This window comes from Erinaceus europaeus, chromosome X, assembly GCF_950295315.1.
Source record: "Erinaceus europaeus chromosome X, mEriEur2.1, whole genome shotgun sequence".
Classification (NCBI taxonomy): Eukaryota; Metazoa; Chordata; class Mammalia; order Eulipotyphla; family Erinaceidae; genus Erinaceus; species Erinaceus europaeus.
In genome coordinates this window covers 72,452,560-72,478,482 of record NC_080185.1, presented here as the reverse complement: position 1 = coordinate 72,478,482, position 25,923 = coordinate 72,452,560, and the positions used below count along the sequence as shown (strand labels likewise).

The window sequence follows — 25,923 nt, the reverse complement described above, 5'->3', positions numbered from 1 at the left end:
CCTTCTGGCATGTCCTTCTCTATTCTTTATCTTTCACACACTTATGTGAACACCTTCCAGAAAAGTTTATAAGTCTAGAAACTATGGTGGAATATGAATAAGAGCAATAATTATCTTTGGTTATATGAGGTTTGTTTATATTTACAGAACTAGGTTTTCACATATATGTGGTTTCACTTTTCCCAGGCTGAGTGAGAAATAATATCACTGGAGTTTTCTATTAATAGCACCTCCCATGTCATTCCAGGGCTCAAATCTGTACCATGAAACATGGAAAAGTGCACATCCTACCTGGTGAGCTATCTCTGCTCTCCTGTATGAAGTTTTATTCACGAATAATCTGTAACCATCAATCACTATAATTTCTTAGTTTGGTACAATATGTTTGTATCTGTCACTGTATCAGTGTAGTTAAGAAGCTTCACTGAAAGTTCTCTCCTCTCTCTCTCTCTCTCTCTCTCTCTCGACATGTCACTGTGATACACATTGATATGTTTTTTTTCCTAGTCTTAATATTGAGTCTTACCTAATGTGGTTTTGTTTCTGCTGACAAGCCAACAATGGTAACCAAAGAGAATCACAAGGCTGACAAAAAACATGCAGGCCACAAAGAGGAGAAAAAGGACATGGAACTTAGAGCGAACACTGGGCAATTCTCCCTGGAAAAGAAACAATAAATAGGAACAAAAGATTAAAGTGAAAGGCTTGTCTAATTTCTTTACATAGTTAGCACATTTGTACACTTATGTCTAGCTGCAACTAGAAACATTCCGTATACTTTTTATAAAACACTTTTTTCAGTTTTCTTTCTTCTGAAAGAGGGAGAAAAAGTGTTCCACTTTCTATGGAGTTCCACTTGTTTTTTCTTCATTGCTGTCTCATTTTGGTTCTAAGGATTGAACATAGGGCAAAGTATGTGATGTACTGATAAGCCACCTTCTGGAACCAAATGAGTTCTTTCTGTTTATGTCCCTACCTCATTATGTGTATGCTTTCAGTCTGCAGTATCTAAAATGAACTCTTAATTGTAAAGAGTAAAGCAAGTAACAAGTAACATGTTGGTTTTGTTTGTTCGTTTTATAATTGCATGTTTGTTTTTAGGTAACCTTGGATTATAAGACTATAAATATTTTAGAAATACAGTTTCTCATCTTTAAAATGTGTTACCATACCTCACTACCACTAAGGCAGTAATATTCCTCTACACAAGGTCACTGGATGCCTTCCACCCTTACAACCTATGTGCTCTTATAATATCATTTCTGCATTGCAAGACCAAATGCTTATTTTCAACGGACTTTGATCATTCCCTTGCTTTATTTCTTTGCTTAATGCACATGAGAGTTCAGTATTTTCATATTTTTGAAGTGTGTTTAGTATTTCTTGAAGGGCTGTGTTAGTGTTAGTGAATTCCTTTTAACTGTTGTCTCAGAAGTTCCCCTTTACTCCCTCATACCTTATTGACAAATTATGGATAGCTGTCACATTTACTTTTTAAATTTTTATTTATAAAATGGAAATATTGAAACCTTTACTTTTTTATTATGTTTGAAAACATCTTTCAGTCTCATATTTATTTCACTTATTTGCTTTCATGTTTAAATGGGTAATAGAAAATGGGTAGAAACTAAGTACTCACAAAATCAGTGGACACCCTGAGTAGCTGAGCTGGAAGTCTTTCCCATATGCAGAATTACTTTTACAGAATTCTCTTCAGCCTGTCAAATCATATCTATTCGGCTGTCTTTGGATAAAGTCTTGAACATTTTAATTTTTTGTTGTTGTTGGAAGAGGATGATGGCCATTTGTTCCAAACTATCTCTTCAGAAGATAACTAAACTAAGACACTAAAAGCATTATCCAGAAACACTTAAGAATAAGGATAGACTAGTGCTATCATATTGATTCTACAGTAATTTATTAGCCCCATGTGGAGATTTGAGATTCAGTGTGGGAGATATATATTACTACGCTTTCATAAGGCAAGGATCAATTTTTAAATCAAAATAGTTACTTTTTAAATTAACATTGAGAAGGCAAGCATGGTCTGATGGTGTTCTATATTCTTCATTCCACAGGAGACACAGGGTTGAGCTATAGTGACCTAGTCTCAGGAAATTGGTTCTCCCACCAAAAAATAAGTATTATAACAAGATATTTCAATGAACTTCATCAGAGCACAGCTGGGCTTTCTGCTAAAGAAAAAAACATGACCATCTGAAGGCTGGTGCTTGTTCATATACTGCAGGAATAAGAAGGGAAGGAAAAAAACCAAAACAGCAATATGACACTATATTGCCACCAGGTGATTTATTACAATAGCCTCAATGGCATAAGTAAAGGAGCTCAGAACTGCTATTTAGAGGTCTAGATGTCACAGAGGAACTCGGGAACTGAGCACTGTACCCTTGCGGCAACAGGAAAGACAATCAAACTCTAAGGTGTCACAGTTGCCACAAAGACACTAGTGAATGGGGTCAGACAGCCATGCAGGCAAGATAAGTGATTTTGACCTCTTAGCAGAATTCCCACTTTCAGGAGTCAGTCTGGGAAGAGAACAAGGTGAACAGAAACCAAAACGGATTAGTAAAACTAGGGAAGCAGGGGTTGTGAAAAATCTACATGATAACCAGATACTTAATCATGCAGATCCAAAAGAGCTATCAGAGAAATAATGTAGGGAATAAAATCCCAGGAAATCTGAAGAAACACAAAGCTCTCAATTTAATATGGAGGGATAAATGAAGAAATACATGCACTTAAAAATTCACTTGATAGGAAAATGAGAAACATGAAAGCAGAGTTACAGGGTGTGAAGGACACTTTGTTTGCATTCCATTCTGAAATAGTAAGTCAAGGCTTACCCATGTATAAGAAGAGAGAACATCTGGAATAGAAGTTAAAGTGCTCTCACTCTTAGAGTTCAAAGTAAATGAGAAAAAAGATTTAGGAAAAACAAGGCAACTCTGAGAAATTGAAGACTTCATTTGAAAAGCAAGTATCAGAGTTATAAGGGTCTCAGAAGGAGAGGCAAAAAAGAAAAGTCCAGAATCCATATTCAAAGAAACAACAGTGGAACATTTTCCAAATCTGGGATATGGTCAGGAGGTAAATATTTAGGAAGCAGACAGAATTCCCAAATTCCTAAACCCAAATAGGCCTACTGAGACAAATTTTGAAAATATCAAAAGTCATGGACAAAGAAAACATTTTGCAAGTTTCCAGGGCAAAGAAGACAGTGACTTACAAAGGGAACACATCAGGCTTTTCAATCGGAATCAAGAATGTCAAGAGAGAGTGGAATGATATTAAAAGTTAAAAGGCAACAACTACCAGCCATACATACTTTACCCTGCAAGACTATGATTCAAATGTGAAGGAGCAATTAATACAGTCCAGATATACAAAAAAGTAAAGGAGTTTGCTATGACCAGACCTGCCTTCCAAGAGTTAATGAAAAGGGTGCCACAGAGAAAGAAACAAGGAAGGTTTAACTCTCAACAAGCTGATACACAGTAAAAACAGTCTCAGAAACACAAGCCATAGAAATATGAAACATCTTTTTATTTATTTATTCCTTTTTGCTGCCCTTGTTTTATTGTTGTAGTTATTGCTGTTGTTGTGATTGCTGTCATCATTGTTAGGACAGAGAGAAATGGAGAGGAGGGGAAGACAGAGAGGGAGAGAGAAAGATAGACACCTACAGACCTGCTTCACCCTTGCAGGTGGGGAGCTGGGGGCTGGAACCTGGATCCTTACGCAGGTCGTTGCGTTTAGTGCCATGTGCGCTTAACCCACCGCACTACCACCCGACTCCCGATGAAACATCTTTAGAGTATGAAAGGGGAGGGATACATGAATATATGCTGTTCAAGTGAAGAATGCTTAAATAAGAACAGTATAAAAAGATTATTATATGTATTTACATATAACATTTATAAGTAAAATACATATGTAATACTTTTACATAACACATTTTGATTGCATACATATCTCTATAACTTTAATTGATATAACTTTCTCTCTAGTACTTTCATATCTTTCCTACATCTTTTTTCTCTTTCTTGCCCTTATTATTTATAAGGAATTCAACATATTTATTGCCTACAGGGTTATTGCTGGATCTTGGTGCCTGCACTACGAATCCATTGCTCCTGGTGGCCATTTTTTGTTGTTATTGTGATTGCTGTTACTGCTCTTGTTGTTGGATAGGACAGAGAGTAATTGAGAGAAGAGGAGTAGACAGAGAGGCAGAAAGATAGACACCTGCAGACCTGATTCACTACTTGTGAAAAGACCCCCCCCCCACACACACACACATACACACCCTTGCAGGTAGGGAGCCAGGAGCTGGAAACTGGATCCTTACGCTGGTACTTGAGCTTCATGCCATGTGCACCCTGGTGCACTATTTCCCATCCCCCGACTTCAGTGTCTTTAATTTGCTATTTGTTTCTAAAATCATTCTATATTTTTATTGCTTTTCAGAGTTTTATCAGTGCTACTCCTTATTCTCTCTTCCTTTTGACTAACAACCACCACCAAATATCTACCTATCTTTTTTTCAGCAAGAACATTTTTATTTGCCATGATTTTTCTTATTACACGATTTAAATTTTCTATTGCAATATTGTATATTATATTCCATCCACTTTGCAATGTCTTCTTCTAGCTTATTTTCTTCACATATTGGAGACTGTTGCTTTTTAAAAGAATGCATAACTTCTGCCTAAGTGTTATGTATTTAATTTTTGTATTATATACACTTGAATGCAATGGTTTTTCTGGAACAATCTATTGTAATAATGATCTAGTGGATGGTAGTACCTTAGCCAATAGGGCATTTACTTTGCCCATGGTGGCCTGGGATTGAGCCATGACAGTATAAAGCAACATCATGGAAATAATTAGAGGACTGTGAAAAAGAGAGAGAAGGAGACAACATACAGCACTGTCTCACTGCCTGACTCTGCAGGTGGGGAGCAGCGGCTTGAACCTGGGTCCTTGAGCATGGTACTGTCTGATCAACAGGATGCTCCACTACCTGGCCTCATCAGAGAGTACTTTTTAGTACATTTCCTAGGAAAATAGGGCTTAGAGCTAGTTACACTACTTTTAGAATCTGTAATAGGTAAAAAGTAGAGCTTTAAAAAACTTGATTAGACAGTTACATTGTGAAGAAGCAATAAGAGTCAAAATGTTAAATACCTGAACATCTTAACAAAATTACCGGATATGACAAAACTTGTTTATATGGAATATTTAAACAATAGCAAATATCAGAATATTCACATGGTAAACTTGATTTCTGTGTTTTCCTTTCCGGTAATTTCATTAATAGCTATTTTTAAAACATTTAAAAAAGAAGGCAAGATATGAAATACATTTTAGGGAGATGTGAAATTATAATCCGGAGATAATCATAGCCTTGTCAAACATTTCCTTAAACTATAACATAATGAAACAAACCCAAGAGATGGCAGGTGGGGAGATGACTCAGTGGGAAGAATGTAGTATACCAAGGCTGCTGGATACAATCCCTGGCACGTACAGGCCACAGTAGAGGAGTAGTCTCTTCTCTCCCCCCTACCCTGCTCCATCGTGCTTTTTTTTTTTTTGGTTTATCTCTAATTAGTGTGTTCTTCTCACTCAGAAAATAAAGCTTGAACCAAGATATAGCAAAGATTAGTATAGCTTTTAGTAGGCCTGTGTCTGTTTTGGTGGGGCGACCCTTCAGTATCTTCCAACTTACTCTCCAGTATTTGATGAAATAGCTGAAGACGGTTGTAGCAATGTATAGGCAGTAAAGAACAGAATAAGCTAAGAACTGAAGGAAGAATTTGTAGTTGGAAAATCCAATGCAGTTATTAACCCTAAAAAAAAGAAAAAGAAAGAAAAATGAATTTGAAGTTGAAATAAAGATTGAAAGCCCACACTTCACCATGTGTTGTGTATAAATTCAATAGAAAAGCTCCCTAATAGAAACAGAAAGGAAAAGTAAGTTCACTTTTCACTTATTCCTCTCCTTCTCTCTGCTCTCTCTCTGTCTGTCTCTCTCTGTCTCCCTGTCTCTCCTATCTCTTTTACAGGTACAGAGACATAGTCTACCTAATCATTCTAGACTGGTTCCTGATATACCCAAACACATCTGAATATTAGATTCTGAGAACCTATTGCAATCTTAAACAATTCCTTTGTAATTAGATCACTTCAGATGGATTCTCTATGTCAGATGTACAAAATATGGAGAAATGGTGAAGTTAGCAATACATAGTCTTTCAAATGTCAAGACAGATACAAACAGAACTAAAATGTTTAATGCCCAAGAGAATAATCATTTGCATTCTGTTTTATTACCATGCTCAGTGTTCCGTCATAGCACCCTAACTGTGCTCAATCTTGTCTCATTATTCCCAATTACTAATGCTAATTAATGGCCAAGAGAGTATTAGCTTTATGACTCTGGGAATTAAAAAACATAATTTCAATAGTACATTTTTCTTTATTTAAAAATTTTATGACACAAAGTCTCAGGTTCAGTCCCCAGCAGTGCTCTGGTTAAAAAGAAAAAATTGATGTCCTCCACCAGTGGATTATAGTAACAGAAACATACATTTTACAACCATGTCTATGAAACCAGGAATACTAAGTAAGTTCACTTTTTAAAAATTTATTTACTTGGGCGGAGGGTAGATAGCATAATGGTTATGCAAAGAGACTCTCATGCCTGAGGCTCCAAAGTTCCAGGTTCAATCTCCCACACCACCATAAGCCAGAACTGAGCAGTGCTCTGGTAAAAAAAAAAATTATTGGGAGTCAGGCTTTAGCGTAGCGAGTTAAGCGCAGGTGGTGCAAAGCGCAAGGACTGGAGTAAGGATCCCGGTTTGAGCCCCCAGCTCCCCACCTGCAGGGGAGTCGCTTCACAAGCAGTGAAGCAGGTCTGCAGGTGTCTATCTTTCGCTCCCCCTCTCTGTCTTCCCCTCCTTTCTCCATTTCTCTCTGTCCTACCCAACAACGATGAAAACAATAATAATAACTATAACAATAAAACAAGGGCAACAAAAGGGAATAAATAAATAAATATAAAAATTATTAAAAATTATTTATTTACTTGAATAGAGACAAAATGAAATCAAGAGGGATGGGATGGCTAGAGAGGGAGAAAGAGAGACACCTGCAGCACTGCTCCATTGCTTGCTAAGCTTCCCTCCTACAGGTGGGGACCGTAGGCTTGAGCTTGGGTACTTGCACACTGTAACACGTGCAAGTACACCACAGCACCAACTCCACAAATTCACCTTTTTTGTTTGCCTTCGAGGTTATTGTTGGGGTTTGCTGCTGGCACTATAAGCCCACTGCTCCTGGAGGCCATTTTCATTTCTTTATTGGATAGGACAGAGAAATTGAGAGGAAAATGGGAGATAGGAGGGGAGAGACAGAGAGCCAACTGCAGACATGCTTTACTGCTTGTGAAGTGACCACCCCCCCCCCCCCCGCTGTTGCAGGTGTTGAGCTGGGGGCGTGAGCAGAGACTCTTGAGCACTTCATACTATGTGCGTTTAACCTAGTGCCCTGCCCCCCCCTTGAGATCACCCATTTATAGGAGAGAAATAGTGAAAGGAACATACCAAGGGCAGTGATGGTCCATTTTTAATACACACCTACAAAAGAAACAAAATACAAGGTGGTAAGCGAGGTTAAAAAGATGGAGCAATACCATACTTATTTTTTATTATCTATTTATGTATGGGATAGAGACAGCCAGAAATCAAGAGGGAAGAAGGAGTTAAAGAGGCGGAGAACAGAGAGACATCTGCAGCACTGCTTCACCACTTGCAAAGCTTTCGCTCTGCAGGTGGGGACTGGGAGCTCAAATCCGGGTTGTTGCACATTGTAACACATGCATTCAACCAAGGTGCATCACCACCCAGCCCCGAGCAATAACTTATTATCAAATTCAAGTTCTCATCTGCATTTTCAAATGGCATATTATCCATCTTTAGGTTTCTCCTGCAGCTACTCCATAAATAATTGTATTCTCAATCATTCCTAGACAGAGATATACTTTATAGGAGATTGAGAGCAGCAAGATACCATCCTAGATAAATAAAGGATGATCTCACTCATGGACAGAAGGTGAGAAATCAGATCAAAAGTGGGAAACAAAAAGTAGAGCTAGGACTGGGTTTGGTGTATTGCACCAAAGTAAAGAACTCTGGTGGGGATGAAGGCTTTCAGATCCTGCTGCATGATGGTGGAGGAGGATCTAGAATGGGTGAGAGTGTTTTGCAGAAAATTGAGACATTCTGTCCATATATCGACACCTGTATTTACTGTAAACAGCCACCCCCAACAACAACAACAAAGTGCTATGATGAATCCTGACTGACTGACTATAAAGAAGAGGGAGAAAGATGTGTTAGATCATAAGGCTGGGAAGACAGTATAATGGTCACACAAAAAGACTTTCCTGCCTGAGGCTCTAAGGTTCTAGGTTCAACTCCCAGCTTACCATAAGCTAGAGCTGAGCAGTACTCTGGTCTCTCTCTTTCTCACTCTCCCTGTCCCTCTTCCTCTCCTTCTCTTATTAAAAATAAATTTAAAAGGGAGTCAGACGGTGGCACCGTGGGTTAAGCACATGTGATGCAAAGCACAAGGATCCCAGTTCCAGCCCCCTGGATCCCCACCTGCAGGGGAGTCGCTTCACAAGCGGTGAAGCAGGTCTGTAGGTGTCTGTCTTTCTCTCCCCCTCTCTGTCTTCCCCTCCTCTATTTCTCTCTGTCCTATTCAACAACAACATTAATAACCACAACAATGTTAAACAACAAGGGCAACAAAAGGGAAAATAAATAAATATAAAATTTTTTAAAAAGAAATTAGCAGATGCTCTGCTTAATTTTAAAAATAAAATAATTAATTAAAAAATAAAAATACCTTCCTGGACGACCAACCCTCAAAATGTATTGAGAATGCTAGGCTATTGATAGAGAGAAAAGTTCCAAAATATGTCCTCTATTTTGATGAATATTAAGTTTAATATAAATATAGAAGAAAACATGTACTAGTCACTGAGTTTGAATATAAAGTGAAATAAGCACCCAAAAAGAAAGACAGAAAAATTGTATTTGTTAAAAAGAAGTAGATTAATAAAATTAAGTGGCAGTGAGAAGTGAATAGTGAATATCCATGTCTCCATTTTGATATAAATTAAAGACAAAATAAACAAATAAGAAGAAACAGACCTCCCATGCAGAATTCTAAATATTCTGCTTTCAAGGAGAAGGAGCATAATTTATCATTCCTTTAATGTGGGTTGAACAAAGTAATTTATTTCCAAATAGTACAGTATTCAGGGGGAGAGCAACTTTACAGTGGAAAAATTTAACAAACTCTACCTCAGCTGATGGTTAAAATTAATATTACATGTACCCCTCCTACCCTATGGTTTTGTTAATTAATCCTTTCTTAAATAAAAAAAATAATAAATAAAAAATTAATATTACAGGGGCCGGGTGGTGGTGCACCTGGTTGAGTGCACATGTTACAGTGTGCAAGGACCCAGGTTCAAGCCCCTGGTCCCCACTTGCAGGGGGAAAGCTTCACAAGTGGTAAAGCAGTGCTGCAGGTGTCTCTCTGTCTCCTTCTCAATTTCTGGCTGTCTCTAACAAATAAATAAAGATTAAAAAAAAAGATCCAAATGACTGCATTTAAAAAAAAAAGATTAACATTACAGAGATAAGTCATGTTTATAGTATGTACCATTGGTGTGATATAATGAGATTGGCATTTCTTAATTATTTATTTTATTTATTTATTCCCTTTTGTTGCCCTTATTGTTTCATTGTTGTAGTTATTACTGTTGTTGTTATTGATGTCGCCGTTGTTGGACAGGACAGAGAGAAATGGAGAGAAGAGGGGAAGACAGAGAGGGGGAGAGAAAGATAGACACCTGCAGACCTGCTTCATCGCTTGTGAAACGACTCCCCTGCAGGTGGGGAGCCAGGGCTTGAACCAGGATCCTTATGCTGGTCCTTGCTCTTTGCGCCACGTGCACTTAACCCGCTGCGCTACTGCTGACTCCTGAGATTGGCATTTTTAACTTTAGAGTTTGTTGTTGTTGTTGTTGTTGTTTCACAAAAAACATTATACAAGTCAACTAATGAGAAAACAGCAAACCAATCCCAACCTAGGAATATACTAAAATACACCTGACCATTAGTTGTAAACATTATTAAGGTTATAAAGAAACAAGTATGGGCTGAGAAACTCAAAGTTAAAAGGAGTCTAATGTGACATGACAACTAACTATACTGTGGTACCTTGAATGGGATACAGGTATATGATGGACCTTGACCTCTAACAGATCCCTCTCTCCACCAGCATTGGTCATTTCCATCAGGAACAACATTGTAAACCCTCTTGTGGGCCTCTCTGCAGGACCTTGCCCTCAATGTAGAACAGCAATGGTAGAAACGGCCCCACTGTCTGAAGGGAAGCTGGGCCAACATACTCTGCTACTTGAGAAAGACTGGTCTTGAAATAAGGGCAGCCTAGAATGTCCCTAGCCATGAACATGGAATGCAAGATCAGACTGACAGGGATGCAGGTTCCTGTGCTAAACATGAATAAATATGGGCCCTAGGTCAGAAAAGGACATAAATTAGGAATGAGAAACTTTTGCAGACACCTATCATGGAGAGATGAGAAATTGTACTCATGTCATCTATATTGTAATCATCCATCTATCTCCAATAAAGTAAAAGAAAGAGAGAGAGAGAGAGAAAGGAAGGAAGGAAGGAAGGAAGGAAGGAAGGAAGGAAGGAAGGAAGGAAGGAAGAAAGGAAGGGGAAGAAAGGACAAAATCAAATAAAAACAAGCCCTTGTCTGGGGAGATGGTGTTAGAGTTGGTGAGGAGGGTATTTCATGTTAGCTGTCAGGCTCAAGCAAAATCTAGTCATGGGCCCCTTGGAATATACCTAAAATAGACCTACTAGCTTTTTCCAAAATGTAGACCCCCAAATCTCATCTGTTATATTCTTGCCTTTCGGTTCTTGACTATTTAACAATTTGTTCTGCTTTACAACTTAATGCTTTTTCAGTCACCAAGTTGCAGATGCTACCATGATGCCAACCTGACTTCCTTGGACAGACAACCTCACCAATGTGTCCTGAAACCCAAGCTCTCCAGAGCCCTGTCTCACTAAGGAAAAAGAAACAAAGGCTGGGAGTAAGGATTGGCCTGCCAACACCCATGTTCAGCAGAGAAGCAATTACAGAAGCCAGACCTTCCACCTTCTGCATCCCATAATGATCCTGGGTCCCTGCTCCCAGAGGGATAAAGAATAGGAAAGTTTTCAAGGGATGGGATGGGATATGGAGTTCTGGTGGTGGGAACTGTGTGGAACTGTACTCCTCTTATCCTATGGTCTTGTCCATATTTCCATTTTATAAATAAATTTTAAAAAATAGAATAGGGAAACTTCCAATGGAGGGGAGAGGATATGGAACTCTGGTGGTGGGAACTGTATAGAATTGTTCCCCTCTAATCTTACAATCTTCTCAATAATTATTAAATCACTAATAAAATTTTTTTAAAAAGCCCTTGGACTTATTCTGTAACAGGATGTCGTTACCAGAGGGAGGAAGGAATAAGTAGACAAGGACAAGGTACAGGTTATGTTTTGGTGGAGCTGGGATGACACATTTTGAAGAGGTGTGCAACTGTACTTCTTAAATATTTGTAGTCTTTTATAAGCCAACATCACCTCAGTAAAAACATGTAAACTTTAAAAAAAATTCAAAATTCATTTCATATACAACAGTACTGAGAATCCAACATTAACAACTTCTATATGGTACTCATATTTTACACAAACAACACCTACAGTTGACTAAATATTAAATAATCAAAAGATGCTCCTCCAATTTTAACTACTTGACATAGTTTTATGGCATTGACTTTGCAAATATTTTGTGTACTTTCTGTGAGTTCACTGTCATTATCACTCATGATATCTAAGAAACATCAATAACAGGAATAAATAATAGTATTTTAAAACCCTATAGTTCTAAGATAAAATTTCTATCTTTACTTCATTTTCCATTTTCAGTTTAATGCAATCCTTTTTTTTTTTTGAGGGGTAACTATTTATTGTATTTGCCTGGACAGAGAGAAATTGAGAGGAAACGAAGAGTGGGAGGGAGACACCTGCAGCTCTGCTTCACCACTCATGAAACTTTCCCTTTGCAGGTTAAGGATCAGGATTTTGAACCTGAGTCTTTGCACTTGGTAACATGGGCACTTAATCAGGTGCACCACTGCCCAGATCCAAAATTTCTATTTTTAAAATAGCTTTTTATTTATCTTCCTTATTTTCATGATAGTCTTAATCATTATCATCTATGTGAAGGTGTTTGGCATGTGGTTGTTATGATCAAAAGAAATGCTCTAATGTATACAAAGTTACATGTCATTTTTTTTTTAATCGTCAGTGCTTCAATTTATTCCTGTAGAAATGGCTCTTACTTACATGGCACAGACAGAGCAGTGGTGGCACCGATCTGGCTTGATCAAATGGCAACGGTCACAAAATCGTACAGCTATAAGAAAAATAAGGTGTTATTTAGTGCTTAATATGACACCATATATTACATCAGATTCTCTGGATGGCTTTGCTTTTGGCAGAGCAGCGGCTTCATATATGTGACATTTCACTGATCCTGGACATACATTTTCAAGAGAGGCAGAGAGAAGTGAAAATGGAAATAGATAGAAACAGAAATGGAACTAGGAGGACACCACAGCACTAGAACTTCCATGTGGTACTAGGGTTGAAACCTGGGCCATGCATGTGAAGAATGTGCTACCCAGTGATCTTTCTGATATGGATGGATTATAGGTAGTAAAGCTCATTTCATTTCAAGTTAATAAGCAAAAGGCATATTATGCAATAGGAAAGTGGTATTTTTTTTCCTATTGGACCAATGTTGAAAGCACCTTTTGACCCCTACACCTAGGGACATCTAATCTTTGACAAAGATGCCCAGACTATTAAATGGGGAAAAGAGAGGCTCTTCAACAACTGATGGTCGAAAAATTGGGCTGAAACATGCAGAAGAATGAAACTGAACCACTACATTTCACCATACACAAAAGTAAATTCCAAATGGATCAAGGACTTGGATGTTAGAACAGAAACTATCAAATACTTAGAGGAAAACATTGGCAGAACTCTTTTCTATCTAAAGTTTATAGGCATCTTCAATGTTACGAAATCAATTACAAAGAAGATTAAAACAAAAAGAAACCAATGGGAATACATCAAATTAAAAAGTTTCTGCACAGGGGTCAGGAGATAGCGCAGTGGGTTAAGCACACATGACGCAAAGCCCAAGGACGGTGTAAGGATCCCGGTTCTAACCCCCGGCTCCCCACCTGCAGGGGTGTCGCTTCACAAGCAGTAAAGCAGCTCTGCATGTGTCTATCTTTCTCTCCCCTTCTCTGTCTTCCCCTCCTCTCTATTTCTCTCTGTCCTATCCAACAACAACAACAATAACCACAACAACGATAAACAACAAGGGCAACAAAAGGGAAAAAAATAGCCTCCAGGAGCAGTGGATTTGTAGTGCAGACACTGAGCCCAAGCAATAACCCTGGAGGCAAAACCAACCAACCAACCAAACAAACAAATAAATAAAAGCTTCTGTACAGCAAAAGAATCCACCTCACAAGCAAAGGGAACACTTAAAGAATGGGAGATCTTGGGAGTTGGGTGGTAGCGCAGCAGGTTAAAGCGCACCTGGCACAAAACCCAAGGACCGGCTCAAGAATCCCGGTTCGATCCCCCGGCTCCCCACCTGCAGGAGAGTCACTTCACAGGCGGTGAAGCAGGTCTGCAGGTGTCTATCTTTCTCTCCCCTCTCTGTCTTCCCCTCCTCTTTCCATTTCTCTCTGTCCTATCTAACAATGCCGACATCAATAACAAAACAATAATAACTACAACAATAAAAGGACGAAGACAACAAAAGGGAAAATAAATTAATTAATTAAAATGTGAGATCTTTACATGTCAAACATCTACTAAATGAACTACAAAAATATATCAATAACACAGTAATAGTAGGAAACTTCAACACCTCATTCTCTCAAACTGACAGATTATCTAGAAAAAGAAATAATAAAGAAATTAAATGAAGAAACAGACTAGAATTATTGGACATTTTCAGAACTTCACCCTAAGAAATTGGAAGACACATTCTATTCGAATCCACATGGAATTCTCCTGGATAAAGCACATGCTAAGTCACAAAGACAGTGTCAACAAATTAAAGAGCACTGAAATCATTCCACATATCTTCTCAGAGCACACTGGAATTAAATTAACACCTAAAATCAAACAAAATCTTTTCAGCCACCAAGTTGCAGGTGCTACCATGAGGCCAATCTGACTTCCCAGGGCAGACACCACAGAAATCCAAAGTATTATACAAGGCTTCTATGAACAACTATATGCTGCCAAGCCAGAGAACCTGGAAGAAATGGAGAAGTTTCTAGAAACATACAACCTACCAAAAATGAACCTAGAGGAACCAGAAAACATGAACATACCAATAATAGCCAAAGAAATCGTCATCAAGAAACTTCCCAAAAATAAAAGTCCAGGTCCAGCTGGTTTTACAAATGAATTCTATGAAACCTTCAAGGAAAAGTTACTACCTATACTTTTTTAAGCTCTTCCAAAATATTGAAGACACAGGAATACTTCCTTCCACCTTCTATGGAGCCAGTATCACCCTCATAATAAAACAGACAGAAATACAACAACAACAAAAGAAAACTACTTATCAATATCTATGATGAATATAGATGCTAAAATATTGAACAAAATTCCAGTCAACTGAACATAGCAGTGTATTAAAAAGCTGGTACTTCATAGCCGAGGGAAATTTACCTCTGGGATGCAATGTTCAGTGCATGTAAATCAGTAAGTGTGATCCACCATATCAATAAAAGAGAAACCAAAAACCACAATTATCTCGATAGACGCAGAGACACCCTTAAAAACAAGATTCAACATCCACTCGTGATCAAAACACTACAGAAAATGGGAACAGATGGAACATTCCTTAATCTAGTGGAGTCCAGATACAGCAAACTTACAGCCAACATCACACCCAATGGTGAGAAGCTAAAGCATTCCCACTTAGTCAGTACTAGACAGGGCTGCCCACGGGATGCATTGGATCGACCTTTTCGTGGTGCATCCCGTCAGTACCCATTCATTGGGGAAACTGACGATCCTTCCTAGCCGACTGAATCCACATGGATCCCAGTCACTTTCAAAGCCAGCAACAAGCAGCTCCTGACAGCTTTCAACCTGACGCTGTTGACTGGCTACGGAAGAAGGGCAAACGCTAGAAGAAGAAGGGCTGCCCACTATCACTGTCACTATTCAACATAGTGTTAGACATTCTTGCCATAGTTATCAGGCAAGAGGAATAAATTAAAGGGATAAATATTGGAAGAGGAAAAGTCAAACTATCACTATTTGCAAATGCTATAATAGTATACATAGCAAAGTCTATGTATACTATTAAACAGCAGGAAGCTCCTGGAAATTATCGAGCAATACAGTAAGGTATCAGGCTATAAAACTGATATTAAAATGTCAGTGGCATTGCTTATGCAAACACTAAGTCAGTCTCATTCACTATAGCAGCAAAAAAAAATCTACGAATAAATCTATCAAAAGCAATGAAAGACTTATATACTGAAAATTATGAGTCACTATCCAAGGAAACAGAAAAAGATACAAAGAAGTAGAAAAATATTCCATGTTCATGGACTGTAAGAATTAACATCATTAATCCACCTTCTGCATCCCACAATGACCTTGGGTCCATACTCCCAGAGGGTTAAAGAATAGGAAAGCTATCAGGGGAGGGGATGGGATACAGAGTTCTGGTGGTGAGAACTGTGTGAAGTTGTATCCCTCTTATCCTATAGTTCAGTCAATGTTTCCTTTTTATAAATAAGAAATTAAATTTAAAAAAGAATTAACATCATCAAAATCAATATTCTACCCACAACTATATACAAATTTAATACAGTCTCCATCCAGGACCCATCAAAATTTTTTTCAAATTTTTTAAAAAATATTTATTTATTTATTCCCTTTTGTTGCCCTTGTTTATTGTTGTTGTTACTGATGTCATTGTTGTTGGATAGGACAAAGAGAAATCAAGATAGGAGGGGAAGACAGAGATGGGGAGAGAAAGACAGACACCTGCAGACCTGCTTCACCGCCAGTGAAGCGACTCCCCTGCAGGTGGGGAGCAGGGTGCTCCAACCGGGATCTTTAAGCCGGTCCTTGCGCTTTCTGCCACGTGCACTTAACCCGCTGCGCTACAGCCCAACTCCCGACCCATCAAAATTTTACGAGAATAGCACAAAAGCTACAAAAAATTATCTGGAACCAGAAAATACCTAGAACCACCAAAGCAATCTTGAGAAAAAAGAATAGGACTAGGGCATCATGTTCCCAGATCTCAAACTATGTTATAGGGCCATTGTAATGAAAAACTGCCAGGTACTGAAACAAAAATAGACATGTTGACCAGCTGAATAGAACTGAGAGCCCAGAAATAAGCCCCCACACCTACGGACATGTAATTTTTATTTTCAGTTTTTTAAATTTATTCATAAAATTAAAAATACAGACATCTAATTTTTGACAAGGCAGCCCAAATTATTAAGTGGAGAGAGTCTCTTCAACAAATCTTGTTGGGAAAATAGAGTTGAAACATGCAGAACAATGAAACTGAACCACTACATTTCACCACACATAAAAGTAAACTCCACATGGATCAGGACTTGGATGGTAGGCCTGAAACTTTGAATAGTTAGATGAAAATATTGACAGAACTCTTTTCCAAGTTTTATAGCTATCTCAGTGGGTCAAGTCCAACTGCAAGAAAGAGAAAAAGAAAAACCAATGGGACTACAACAAGTTGAAAATCTTCTTTCTGCACAGCAAAAGAAACCACCACCCAAACAAAGAGGCTCCTTACAGAATGGGAGTACATGCCATACATCAAATAAAAGGCTAATAATCAAAATATATAAAAGTTCACGAAACTCAGAAACAAAAAAAAGAAATGACCCTATCCAAAATTGGGGAGAGTATATAACAGAAACACCATATCACATACACACACACACACACACACACACACACACACACACACACACACACTATAAATCACTGAAATATCAAAATACATGAAACAAAGATTGACAGACTGAAAGGGAAACATAAATAAGAACACAATAATAGGAAGTACCTTTAATTTTTACCAGTGGGTATATCACCCCAGTAATCAAAATAAGGAAACAATGGCCTTAAAAAAATCAAGATAAGATAGTCTATGTATGTGTGTGTGGTATCTGTGTGCTATATACATATTACATTCCACAAAAAATAAGCAAAAGCAGAATGCAAAAGCAAACAGCAAAACAGAATCTTTTCAAGTGCATATGGAACACACTCAATGGTGAAATATGTTGGAACACACACACACACACACACACACACACACAGAGTCTCAATACATTTATCAAGTTAATATATAAAATACATTTTCTGATCACAATTATATGAAACTAAAAATGAGCTTAAATAAGAAAGGAGACAATATTTTAAACAACATGTTACTGCAAAATGAGAAATTAAAAAAAATCCTAGAGAAAAATGAAAACACTTAAGTTAGCAGAACTAAGGAAGATTACAGTAATATAAACCTATCTCAGGAAACAAAACAAATCATCAAAAACATCTATGATTGTAGCAATATCTTAATTTAATATGCATTGTCTACCATAAAATGTGGTTTGACACACAATATATACAGCAGCGGGTTAAACACACACAGTACAAAGTGCAAGGACCAGCTCAAGGATCCAGGTTCAAGTCCCCACCTACAGGGAGAGTTGCCTCACAAGTGGTGAAGCAGGTCTGCAGGTGTCTGTCTTTCTCTCCCTATTTCTGTCTTCCCCTCCTCTCTCCATTTCTCTCTGTCCTATTCAAAAACAATGATAATAATAACAACAATAAACAACAAGGGCAACAAAAGGGGGGAAAATAGCCTCCAGGAGCAGTGGACTCTTAGTGCAGGCACTGAGCCCCAGTGATAACCCTGGAGGCAAAAAAAAAAAAAAAAAAGAAAGAAAAACCTCTGGAGAGAGGATGAGGGTAGATTTTCAGCTCCACTGTAGGGGGGGTGGGGGTAGGGATACAGAACTTTGATGGTGGGAATGGTATTTATAATATACACTGCTATTAACTAATAGTCTTATAAATCACTAATCAATATAAGAGGAGGAAATTAGATTGAATGTCTCAAACTTTTTGCTGCATAGACCCCAGCTTTGAGTATATATTCTTCAATCTAAGCATTTAAGGTTTCAAATTAGTAACCTGACTGAATTTCAACAGAGGGCTTACTTACATTGTTATTTCATTTCTAATAATTACTTTTTCTTTGAAATATTAAATCACTTATAATCTTGACCAGGGAGAGAGAAGTAGTAACTGGTCTTGTCAGTATATAAGACACAGTTACTTATAAATAGCATAACATGACATAAATCATGGTAAGGTCTTGTATGGTACAGTAAATCCTAACCAGGGAATTTTCAAAGTAAACAAATCTTCCAAGTAACTTGGTAATAACAACTATCTATCGCCTTCTTAAACTCTAAGACAGCAAGAATTTTCCCTCATTCTCTGTAAAACTCATATTTCTCCCAGTCCTGGAACCTCTGGGGATTGGCTCATTTTCCTTCCTACTTCTCTAGATCCATACCATTTGATACTACATCTGCTGAGCTCATCCAAGTCAATGAAACCAGTACCACCTCAACTTGTTTGACTTCAGACAGTATCCTGGAATGCCAGCCCTTCAGCTCCATTATGCGCATGAGACCTTTTCTAGCTCATAGGACTCATTAACTCCACTTCAGGTGGCACAATTCCTAACAAAGCCACAGGACCTAGATATAGACCAGGGCCATGAGACAGGGTACATACGCACATGTATCCATAAGTTATGGGGAAATATACATCTTAACGTAAAAGTGCACAGTAGTCTACAGTGACTCAATAAGGGCAGCAAGCAAATAGAAAGACCTAAAAAAGACACTGTACTCCAATAGTTTCTGCTTAGACTCAGATACCCTCCTCATCTACTTCCTATTTCACTTCCCTCAATCACTTTAAGACTAACCCTTGTCAGGTAAAGTAAGGACTATAAAAGCTAGATAAGGGCAAGAGATCAGCATATTTTATGATGGCTTTCTTGGTCATTACCAGGTCACCCCATCATCCAGAGCCCTACTCAGGGAATTCCCACATAGACATGTTAGGCCTAGACCTCTAACAGATCCTTCTCTCCACCATCACTGGCCATCTTCATCAGGAACAACATAGTGGATCCTCTTGTGGGCCTCTACAGGACCTTGCCCTCAGTGTAGAACAACAATGGTAGGGACTGTCCCACTCTCTGAAGGGAGACTGGGTCAATATACTCTGTCACTCGTGGAAGATTGATCCTATCATGAGCGTAGCCTAGAATGTTCCTAGTTACCACCATGGAATGTGAACTCATACCTACAGGGATGGAGAGGTTACACAGGTTCTTATGCTGAATATGGGCGACAAATCAGATCAATGGGATTTACAGTTAACAGTATTTAAATACTTTTCTCATATTTGGAAGCTACTCTCTTCCCTGATACAGTTTTCTAGTCTCATTCCCAACTCTGACACTATCTCCCCATGCAATACTTTTAGCCTACCTGCATGTTAGCTATCAGGCTCAGGCAAAAAATTAATAAAGACATGGGTCCCTTGGAATATACCTAAAATAGACTTCTGAAATTTTACCAAAATGGAGAACCCAAATCTCATCTGCTATATTCTTGCCTTTAGAGTCCTGATTATTAAACAGTTTGTTCTGTATTATATCTTAACGCTTTTTCTTTTTTTTTTTTATTTAAGAAAGGATTAATTAACAAAATCATAGGGTAAGAGGGTTACAATTCCACACAATTCCTACCACCCAATCTCCATTTCCCACCCCCTCCCCTGATAGCTTTCCCATTCTCTATCCCTCTGGGAGCATGGACCCAGGGTCATTGTGGGTTGCAGAAGGTAGAAGGTCTGGCTTCTGTAATTGCTTCCCTGCTGAACATGGGCATTGACTAGTCGGTCCATACTCCCAATCTTAACGCTTTTTCAGGCACCAAGTTACAGATGCTACCATGACACCAACCTGACATACTGGACAAATGACCTCACCAATATGTCCTGAAACCCCATCTCTCCAGAGCCCTGCCCCACTAGGGAGAGAGAGAAGCAGGCTGGGTGTATGGATCGACCTGCCAATGGCCATGTCCAGCAGAGAAGCAATAATAACAAAAGGCAGACCTTCCACCTTCTGCAACCCCTAATGACCCTGGGTCCATGCTCCCAGAAAGATAAAGAATAGGAAAGCTTCCAATGGAGGGGGTGGGATAGAGAACTCTGGTGATGAGAAATGTGTGGAATTGTACCCCTCTTATCCAACGGACTTGTCATTCATAATTTTAAAAAAATAAGGTAAAGTCTTTTCATACATCAAAAATAATTTTATGCATGCTTTAAGATGTAAAAGTCACCCATAAAAGAATAATAAAACATTTAAGGGCATGTGTACTGAACTTTGCTATCTACATATAATGGATGGATGAATGAATGCTGTATAGAACAAAATAAGATGGCTGGATGAATGCTGGATAGGACAAAATATGAATGGTAAAATCCAGTGTTAAGTATACAGATGCTTCTTATTAAAATTGTTTTTAATAAGAAGTTAAGAAAAATTTCATAAATGTTTTTCAGAAGAGAGAAGAAAATGGGACTAGGTTGGACTCAGTCTCTAATTATCTGCCTCTACCTCACTTTAGATGGACTGACCTCCACTCCCAGTTCTTGTGTAAACTGGCAATTTCTTGGCCATATCAATGAGCATCTGCTTCTGGATCTCAGGTCTCTCTTCATTTTCATAGCGCTCCTTGTCTGTATAGGACAAATGGAACTAGAAGCAAAAGTGAGAGGCAAGGCTTTATTTTCCACGAATCAGAGAAAACAATTAATACAACAATAATTACTCCTAAGATATTATTTGTTGCATACCCTTGAAGCCCATATACCAATTTGTTTTATATCCATAATTATCTTAGTAATGTTATTTGGCTATTATGTCAATCTCTTTAACTTTATGATAGGTGGTATTGTTTTATAAAGAAAAGAAAAAGAGGTTAAATAAATTGGCATGACTATACTCACTTAACTAGTAAGAAGTCAAACTATCCCCCAAATTTCACTCATGCAACCCAAAGATTTGTTCCATTTCCACCGAGTAATACCATAATATGATGTTGCATACATGTGTGCAATACCTTATTGCCAGAACCTTGATAATGATTAAGTATGCTTGCTGCTAAGTTATATCCATTTTTCTAAGTGCCACTCTCGAAGAAGCACTTGTAACAGTGTATCACAACACTTGTAACAGTGTTTGCAAATACAGATCTTTCAAATGAGTAGAATTTTGAGAATTGTCACTATTTCAGATAATTTTTCTTTGTTATAGAGCTTGTTGTTATGTTTGTCCCACACTTTGCTCATCTTTAAAAGATATGCTGATGATTTTCTACAGTGATTCAGATTTAAGGACAGTCTTCTGTTTGTGTCAAGTGGTAGGCAGAGGTGAAAATTAAAATGATCTCTGGCATGATTTTCTGGGTTTATACCTCCCAAAGCCAATTAATAATTAAAAGTCACTTGGGAAAATCATATACTCTCAAAAAGGTGGACAAATATGAGTCAATAGTGAGAACAGAGAACACAAGAAGTCTGTAGCAAAAACTGAACTGAACTACAGAAAATTCTGAAGCTCAAAAAAAAAAGTAACCATTGCAAAGAATATATACAAAAAATCCAGGCACAGAGGAGACAAAGATATGCAAAGCAGTTACTAAGAGATATGAGAATACACATCAACAGCAATACAATAATAGTAAGGGGTTTTAACTCCCCACTTCCTCAAAAAGCCAGATCAAACAAATAGAAAATCAATAAAGAAGAAGAAAACTTATAAAGAGATGGATAGGTTAGATCTACTAGACATCTTTAGAGCACTTCACCTCAAGAAAGCAGAATAGACACTCTTCTCAAATCTGCATGGGCCATACTCACGGATAGGACATATACTAATTCACAAAGACAGGATCAATAAATTAAAGAGCATTAAAATCATTCCAAGCATCTTCTCAGAAAACTAAAGAATTAAACTAACATTCAACAACATAGAGAAAATTCTAAAATATGGAAATTCAATGGTACATTACTTAATATTCAGTGAAAGAGGAAATTAGCATGTTCTGGCAAACAAATGAAAATGAAGACACAAGTTATCAGAATATTTGTGGCATGGCTAAAAAAGGTACCAATAAGAAAAATCATAACTGTCCAATTACACATCAGAATGCAAAAAGTCCTCAAACAACCTAAGGAATTTATCAGAAAAAGAACAGAGGAATCTCAGAGCAAGCAGAAGGAACAAGGTCATAGAAACACTCCCTAACACAATTTATGAAGCCAATACCACCCTGATATCAAAAGAAGGCAGAGACTCAAGAAAACGAAAAATAAATAAAACCACAGACCAATATTCCTGATGAATATAGATGCTAAGATAATTCCAGTCAATCAGATACAGAAGCACATTAAGGATATTATTTACCAGAAATTACAGAAGCCAGACCTTTCAGCCTCTGCACCCCATAATGATCCTGGGTCCATGCTCCCAGAGGGATAAAGAATAGAAAAGCTTCCAAAGGAGGGGATGGGATATGGAACTCTGGTGGTGGGAATCATACCCCTCTTATCCTATGATCTTGTCAATCATTATTAAATAAATAATAAAAAAGAATACTATTTATCATGACCAAGTAGGATTTATCCCAGGTTGCAAAGCTGATTCAATACACTCAAATCAATAAATGTGGTCCACTACATCAACAAAAGGAAAACCAAAAATCTCAAGATTATTTCAATAGATGCAGAGAAAGCCTTTGACAAGATCCAACATCTTTTCAGGATCAAACATTAAAAAAAAAAATAGAAAGAAAGTTATTCTCTTGTTGAGTCTATATTCAGAGAACCTACAGCAAACATCATACTCAGCGGTGAGAAACTGAAAGTTTTCTTACCTAGATGAGGTGCAAGACAATTTCCCTCAATCACTATTACTACTTAACAAGTGTTGGAAGTCCTAACTATAGCAGTTAGTCAGTAAAAAGGAATGAATGGGATACAAATTGGGAGAGAAGTAAAACTGTCATTATTTGCAGATGATAAGAAAATATACATAGAAAATTTTATTGAATACAGAGAAGTCCTGTTAATTATTAAGAAATACAGTAAGATGGCCATCAGCTGGGGCCCTAATCAGGGAAACCCAGAATTACTCCACAGATAATACAGGCATAGACCTTTAATATATCCCTGTCACCACCGTCATTGGTCACTTCCATCATCAGCATAAGCCCTTTGGAGGGCCTCTCCAAGACCTTGAACTCACTATAAAGTAACAATGGTAGGGACTGCCCCACTCTTGAAGGAAGGCTGGTCAACCCACTCTACCACTGAAGGAAGACTGGTTCTGAAATGAGTGCAGCCTAGACTGACGTCAGACTGACAGGGACTCAGAGGTCACACAGGATCCTATGCTAAATAAATCTGAATATATAGGGGCGGGCCCTTGGTCAGATCGATGGGGTAAACATTCCTCATGTTTGGGGCCTACTGTCTACCCAATCCAGCTTTCTAGCCCTGTTGGGAGTGTGTGTAAGCCTGATAGAGCTGGGAGTCGGGCTGTAGCGCAGCGGGTTAAGCGCAGGTGGCGCAAAGCACAAGGACCGGCATAAAGATCCCGGTTCGAACCCCCGCTCCCCACCTGCAGGGGAGTCGCTTCACAGGCGGGGAAGCAGGTCTGCAGGTGTCTATCTTTCTCTCCTCCTCTCTGTCCTCCCCTCCTCTCTCCATTTCTCTCTGTCCTATCCAACAACGACAACAACAATAATAACTACAACAATAAAACAACAAGGGCAACAAAAGGGAATAAATAAATAAAATAAATATTTAAAAAATATATATAAAATTTTTTTTTAAAAGCCTGATAGAGGGGGTCAGGCGGTGGCGCAGCGGGTTAAGCGCAGGTGGTGCAAAGCACAAGGACCGGCATAAAGATCCCGGTTCGAACCCCGGCTCCCCACCTGCAGGGGAGTCGCTTCACAGGCGGTGAAGCAGGTCTGCAGGTGTCTATCTTTCTCTCCTCCTCTCTGTCCTCCCCTCCTCTCTCCATTTCTCTCTGTCCTATCCAACAACGACAACAATAATAACTACAACAATAAAACAACAAGGGCAACAAAAGGGAATAAATAAATAAAATAAATATTTAAAAAATATATATAAAATTTTTTTTAAAAAGCCTGATAGAGGGGGTCAGGCGGTGGCGCAGCGGGTTAAGCGCAGGTGGCGCAAAGCACAAGGACCGGCATAAAGATCCTGGTTCGAACCCCGGCTCCCCACCTGCAGGGGAGTCGCTTCGCAGGCGGTGAAGCAGGTCTGCAGGTGTCTATCTTTCTCTCCTCCTCTCTGTCCTCCCCTCCTCTCTCCATTTCTCTCTGTCCTATCCAACAACGACAACAACAATAATAACTACAACAATAAAACAACAAGGGCAACAAAAGGGAATAAATAAATAAAATAAATATTTTAAAAAATATATAAAAAAATTTTTTAAAAGCCTGATAGAGGGGGTCAGGCGGTGGCACAGTGGGTTAAGCGCATGTGGCGCAAAGCGCAGGGACTGGCTTGAGGATCCCGGTTCGAGCCCCCGGCTCCCCACCTGCAGGGGAGTCGCTTCACAGGCGGTGAAGCAGTTCTGCAGGTGTCTATCTTTCTCTCCCCTTCTCTGTCTTCCCCTCCTCTCTCCATTTCTCTCTGTCCTATCCAACAACGAATTGCGTCAACAAGGGCAATAATAATAACCACAACGAAGCTACAACAAGGGCAACAAAAGGGGGGGAAAAATGGCCTCCAGGAGCGGTGGATTCATGGTGCAGGCACCGAGCCCAGCAATAACCCTGGAGGAAGGAAAAAAAAAAAAAAAGCCTGATAGAGCTTAGGGAGAACTACCCCCATCCTTGGATGGAGGTCTGAGAAGATAACCTCTTGGTGAGTCTCTCTCAACCGAGGTGAGCAAAAGGGGGGAAACTCAGACTTGGTTCTTTCCTTCTTGACTCTCAGGCCCACAGAAACCCCAATACTTCTCTCCATTAACTGCAGGCCACATGGCCGCAGATTCACTTATTCAAAGTCACCTTCCGATCACAGAAGAACACACCTTATCATACACTCCATCATACACCTCAGACCCCAGACAAGAGAAATTCCAAACTATATGGCCTTTTGATATCCATCTTCTCTCTGTCTCACCCTACTGGTTTAACCCCTATGCTTCTCTCAAATACCTTTGGATAATTAAGTTGCTTGCATCATGGAGAATAACTGTGTTGTATTTCATCAATTCCTGTTATACCAGCCCCCTACCATAAGGGCAAGCTGACCTTTAAGAAACCTGTAATTTCTGACATATTTCAATAATAATTCCCTTTGTTTGGTTTTCTATTTAACTCATGTCCACCTTGCTAATAAACGAGTTCTGAGCACGCTGAAGGGCTCCCCGGTGTCGTTACTCTAGAAAAAACTGGTCCGATACCTTTCCCCTGGAGATCACCCCGCCAGAGATCCGACA

General features: G+C 38.7%; 1 protein-coding gene across 6 annotated transcripts in view; it reads right to left on the bottom strand.

Annotated features, from left to right (window-relative positions):
• Window positions 1-25,923, bottom strand: part of ZDHHC15 (zinc finger DHHC-type palmitoyltransferase 15) — a 394,441-nt gene that overhangs the window by 342,662 nt on the left and 25,856 nt on the right. For all 6 annotated transcript variants that reach the window (XM_060183155.1, XM_060183154.1, XM_060183157.1 and 3 more), the window contains exons 4-8: window positions 21,015-21,135; window positions 12,531-12,600; window positions 7,629-7,661; window positions 5,753-5,873; window positions 527-659 (exon numbers count right to left, since the gene is read on the bottom strand). In XM_060183155.1, coding sequence (XP_060039138.1) covers window positions 527-659; window positions 5,753-5,873; window positions 7,629-7,661; window positions 12,531-12,600; window positions 21,015-21,135 — 478 coding nt within the window. The remainder of the gene's footprint in view (window positions 1-526; window positions 660-5,752; window positions 5,874-7,628; window positions 7,662-12,530; window positions 12,601-21,014; window positions 21,136-25,923) is intronic.